At 36.4% G+C, this 6,091-nt stretch overlaps 1 protein-coding gene across 1 annotated transcript in view; it reads left to right on the top strand.

Moving 5' to 3' along the window:
- The first annotated feature begins 569 nt into the window (after positions 1-569).
- The window catches only part of ano1a (anoctamin 1, calcium activated chloride channel a), a 52,839-nt gene continuing 47,317 nt past the window's right edge, over positions 570-6,091 (top strand). The window contains exons 1-2 of the mRNA XM_053327973.1: positions 570-600; positions 1,268-1,407. Of these exons, the coding sequence (XP_053183948.1) occupies positions 570-600; positions 1,268-1,407 (171 nt within the window). The remainder of the gene's footprint in view (positions 601-1,267; positions 1,408-6,091) is intronic.

Below are 6,091 nucleotides of genomic sequence, written 5' to 3'. Positions count from 1 at the left end.
TTTTTCGTATCTATATTAGCAATAGCACCTAGTGCTGAACACGGCCAAAATCTACTATTTACAATCTTCACAACATGGCTATCCAATGAAAAGGGGAGGAGGGGAGACAAATGTTATTATTGATATTTTAAATACTGTAGTATACATACCATAGTAAATTACTATGTTACTTGTAAGATGAGGGTTAGGGTTAGGGTTAGGCTTTTGTGTGCATATAGTAAATGGCTTTATGAATTTCAGTTATATATACCACAGGTTTGCATGCTGGCTGATATTTACCTAAATCCCTGTCCATCCATTCCATTCAGTTCCCTAACCTGACTCTCACTTCACAAGGCTGGCCAGGAGTTCTCATCCAGAGATATCCAGTGAGATTGAGGCTGTGTATTCTGCTGTGTAGTGTCATCTGCAGCTGTAGCTTCAGGGCCAGGCTTACCGAAACACGCAAAGACTGCAGTTTGCTTTTGTTCCATAAAGGATGTGCTATAATATTATAGAATCGTGATTCTACATCAATGGTAACTAATTTTAAACTTGCAACACCACATAGCTGCTGTTGAGCTGGGGAAATGGCCATCAAGCAACTGTTAGTGTTTGTCGGTAGGTGACGGCCACTGAACATGGAAGCTACCATGTTCTGTGCTTTGTAACCTCTATGTTTGTAACACAGACAAAGAGCGTACAGGATAAATCTTATGAATGGAGGTGATGTCTTACCCTGCTCTACTAAGTATTTCCAAAACATAGTCACCGAAGTAAAAGTTCTGTCACAAATCGAGATTGTTTCTTATCCATGGGCCTTTTTAAGTGGGTGTACAGAAATCCTTGAGCTTTCTTAGTGGGGATCATGTAGACTTCAACACTGGTTGTGACTTCATGTGGAGTGACAATCTGGAGTGAAGGGCTAATGAGGAGGAGTCGGTTTGTGAAAGGGTCACAGTCTGTACATAGTATATCATCAGGTGTTGTTGTGGGTGTGATATGTACAGTAAGATTTTCATTTTGTTTTTTTTACATCATAGCATTCATTCATATTGCTTCGACAATTGCAGACTTCCTGGCCTGTTTGAGTCAACAGGTGCAGGATAGTCTGAACCTTTGGATTCAGCCAGGGTCCTATATACTGTCCTATATGCAGACTCACATATGTCAGTCAGAGCTTATAACAATTGCAACTCTTTACAGTATTTGCATGACGAAGTCTAGAAATGTGACTTGAGCCCAGGCATTATTCTCTTCATTAAACACTTCTCTGTGCTTCTCCCAGCCTCTCCTCCCCTGGACTCAGGCAGCTCCCAGCAGGAGGAGCCTAGCATAATGAGGAGGACTGAAAACTACCTGCCAGTCCCTGGCGAGGAGAAGAACCTGGATGTGGACTATGTCAACACCAAGCCCAATGAGTCCATAGTAAGACAATGCATTCATGTTTTCATGATAAAGAATACATTAACAAATGTTGAAGTCTGAGTTATATTAATAGTCAGGTGCCCCCAATGGAACTGCTACAGCTTTCTGTTATTATTCCTCCTGTTCATACTGGCCATTAACAGATTAATTTCTCATGTGCTTTCAGTAGAAGTGATGGTGGACAAATTCCACAGTCATTTGAGCAAAAATGTATTTAAAACATGAAAAACTGGATGAAAGGATGTGAACTTTTGTGTCTATCTATCTTGTTGGGTTTTTTTTGTTTTGTTTTTTACTGGTAATGTTGTTCTGCATTGATGTCAGATGCTGCAGAGTGGTGAGAAGGGTCAAGATACTGTAATACCATGGCAAATCCACCTGGGACACAATTGACTATGAAACAGCACACAGTGTCAGACAAGTGATCCATATTTGTCACCAAATGAAATCTAATTGGCTGTGTGGTCATTGCACCAAAGGGTTGAGTTTGCTGTAGTAATAAATCCTGATGGTGAAAATCCAAGACAAAGACAAATATGAGTTGTTTGCTGAAGATTGTGGTTGATAAAGCTTTAAAAGCTACCATTTTAAAGGTAGTAAGTAATAAAGTAGTGCTAGATTAGATTTCTTTTCACCTGAAGTCATTTTTTTCTTAATTTCACAATCTGTTCATCGACTCATGATGTAGGTACAAGGTATCAAAGAATGTAGAATATAAAATATAAACAAAGATTTTAAAAAACGCAACAGAGGAATGGGAGTATGTGCATGTCACTTGTCAGTTTGTGACAAGACAAGACAAGACAAGAAGACAAGGATGTGTGTGTGTGTGTGTGTGTGTGTGTGTGTGTGTGTGTGTCTGAGAGAGAGTGATATATATATATATATATATAGAGAGAGAGAGAGATGCCAGCATATAGTCACACCCATGCTGTTCAAGGTGATTACTGTTATTCAGCTCTAATTATAGCACAACACAAGTTTCCTAAGCATGGCATGACAGGACAAGATATTCATATACACATCCAGGCTAGCATCTCTTCCATTAGCTTCTGAAACTCAATGTAAACTCTCATTAGGGGAGATAGGTATATCCATTAGCCAATATAACAGGATTTAAGAGTTATATAAAATGCTCAACTTTGTTATTTGTTTAAAGTTAATTCTCTAATTAAAAATATATAAATGTAAATATATTCCATTTCAGATATTTAACTACTAAGTAACTTCATGTATCTCAACAGAGCATCAGTTTATTGCATAGTGATGACAAAGATGATTTGAGAGAAAATCAAGTGTCACTTAAATAAGAAAGAAGTATCCGAATGCTCACAGTCTACTTCCAGCGATGAAAGCAAGCTGAATAAACAACAATATTAGAACATTTGTAACAACAACCAACTTTACCTAAACATATGAAGTGAAAAACATGTTTGCTTGCTTTAGAGTAAGGAAGTGATTATTGTAGTTACACATGATAATGGGATTTTAAATAAAGTTCCCCTATTTCTGGAACAAAACCCAGAAGTTCTATTTTTTTCATTTCAGCTCTTTTCATCACACGAAACATTTTAATGTGTGTAGCTTTTCATAGAGAAATATATTGTTCTTCAAGTCATCAGGAAGGTGTTGTCAGTAATAGATCCAATGAGGGCTGTTGATGGATTTTAATTTGTTGGGGTGTTAATAAGGGAAAACCTTGTTGACGCTTACAGTACTGTAAGCAGAATCAATGTGCTGATACTACATTTACACACACACACACACACACACACACACACACACACACACACACACCAATTTATGTACCTGCTTGCACAGCATTGTGTTAAACAATAAACATTGTATGATTTCTTAAGAAAGCTCCCATTGAGGACAATAATAAATCCATTACATCGATTCAGTGCTCTCTGTTTAAGACCTCTGATGTGTTATGCTGACTGACACTAGGTCAGTATATAGTATACACACTACAGCAAGGCCAATACAAAGGATCCACCTATGACACCCTTGATGATAATGATGGGCTTATTTTATGATGGAGCTCTACACGGTTACCATGGCGCTGTAAATAAGAAGAGATTCCACACATGCTCGGTGGCACTCAGGTCTGGATGTGTTTATGGAAATAATATCTCACATATTCATTTTCATACAAACTGTGAATCCATAGGGAATACTCCAATGTAATGTAACGTTAGTGCACACAAGCAGCTATAAATGATTCCTTGTTTACAGTATTTAGACTCTAAACTGCCTCAGTATAATCATTCATAGTGCTTTATATGAATAAATGCATACACTTCTGCTTTGTAATAACACATCAATTATCTGAGCTAAGAACTGTGTGCAGCTTCTGCGTTTGTTGTTATCATCACCCACTTTCTGGAGAACAGGAAGTGATTTGTTTCACTTTTTTTCCCTTGGCTAAAATGTAGCAGAGCACTTGAATAGCAGATCTTGAGTAGCAGTAAACAGACTGTGAAGAGAGCAGCACTTAAGAGCCACCTGATCTGAAGGATATTCACTTATTATAGCTCTTTTATCAAACCACATTTATATTATTATGACATCCGCGCTTGAGAAAAAGAGTTTACACAGGAGAATAACGACGACCTAAATTAAACACAACTAATAATTCATACCCTCACTAGTGGCCCCTGAACGCAGCAGTGTTCATTAAACCTCTTAATACGAGAGTGTTGTGTTGTGGGTTGGAACCAATGGAGAGTCTAAAGATGTCATGTTTGTTGTGATGATGGCCCTAGAAGAAAGGCCATGCAAAGGTCAGTAAATTCAAAATATTTCTCTCTTTGGGAGCATGAATCATCTTTGTGGTGATGTGCCAGTGAAATCAGGAGATGTGTTGTGTGAGAATTTGACATTTTGTCCTAAGGGGAAGTGCTAGAAGACAGCGAATGGGATGTAGTGGTGGAAGAAAACTAACTATATTTACTCAAGTACTGTGCTTGAGTAGGGTAGTGAGGTACTTGTACTTTTACTGTAGTATTTCTATGTGGTGCTACTTTATATTTCTACTCTACTGCATTTATTTGACAGCTTTAGTTACTTTTCAGATGAAGATTTGACACAATTTGATAATATAACAAGCTTTTAAAATACAACACATTGTTAAAGATGAAACCAAAAAGAATTGTCACATGGTTTCATTTCAATAAATGTTCAAATGATCCAATATTTCAGCAAAAATCAAGAGATTAGAGAAAAAGTCCAAAAACTGAAAACACATTTTTTCTTCTTTCCTCTCCCATTAATCATCTCACCAGCCCTCACATTTATCTACTGACCCTTTGGAGGGGCCCCACCCCTAGGTTGAGAACCACTGGACTAAACTAGCTAACTGTATATAAAGTAGTGTAAACTAGCTAACTGTATATGAAGTAGTATAAACTAGCTAACTGTATATAAAGTAGCATAAACTAGCTAACTGTATATGAAGTAGTATAAACTAACTAACTGTATATAAAGTAGTATAAACTAGCTAACTGTATATAAAGTAGTGTAAACTAGCTAACTGTATATAGAGTAGTGTAAACTAGCTAACTGTATATGAAGTAGTATAAACTAGCTAACTGTATATAAAGTAGCATAAACTAGCTAACTGTATATGAAGTAGTATAAACTAACTAACTGTATATAAAGTAGTGTAAACTAGCTAACTGTATATAGAGTAGTGTAAACTAGCTAACTGTATATAAAGTAGTGTAAACTAGCTAACTGTATATAAAGTAGTATAAACTAGCTCCACCTCCAGCAGCTACAACAGTAACATGCTGCTCTAACACTGATGCTTCACTATTAATAATCTAATGATGTCATATATAATAATATATCACTACTTTTACTATAATACTGCATACTACATCACTCATAATACTGCAGTACTTTTACTGTAATACTGCATACTACATCACTCATAATACTGCAGTACTTTAACTGTAATATTGCATACTACATCTCTCATAATACTGCAGTACTTTTACTGTAATACTGCATACTACATCACTCATAATACTGCAGTACTTTTACTGTAATACTGCATAGTAGGCTACATCAAGATCACTTATGTACTTCAACTTAAGCAGTGTTTTTCATGCAGGGCTTTCACTTATAATGGAGTATTTTTACTTTGCTGTATTGCATCTGTGTACTTTTTCCAACACTGATGGAATGTCAGAGATGGGAAGGGTTCATCCTCTGTAGAGCATGACCAACCTTCAAACTGCACTGAGGTATATTTTTATATTGTGGGGTTTTACCTGTGCTTATGTCTTTGAGTATCACAAAAAGTTCTATACAAATAAAATATATTATTATTACATTAACATTGAATCAAATGACTAGTTGAGCAATTAGCAACTAAAGAGCCAGGTAGCTGGTGGAGAAAATGAGTGGAGACCAAAAAGAGTAGTAGAAGTATAGATAGTGAAAAACATGGCAATAAATGAATGTTGTTGCCCTAGTGTCTTTTGGATGTGTAATTAAGCAACTTTAATATAGGTTGTTATAACACATTTGTTATAACAACCTAAAACAAGATTGAATGCAGGTCTAAAAAACGTCTAATCATGTACTGATGTCTAGTCTTCTGTGCTTCATGGTCTATTCAAGTCTGTTCAGTCATGAACATTTTCTGATTCCTTGAGGGAAAGAAGCATCATAA

Source organism: Scomber japonicus, chromosome 1, assembly GCF_027409825.1.
Source record: "Scomber japonicus isolate fScoJap1 chromosome 1, fScoJap1.pri, whole genome shotgun sequence".
In the NCBI taxonomy this organism is placed as follows: Eukaryota; Metazoa; Chordata; class Actinopteri; order Scombriformes; family Scombridae; genus Scomber; species Scomber japonicus.
The sequence above is the reverse complement of the archived record's forward strand: the minus strand, read 5'-3'. Positions and strand labels throughout refer to the sequence as shown.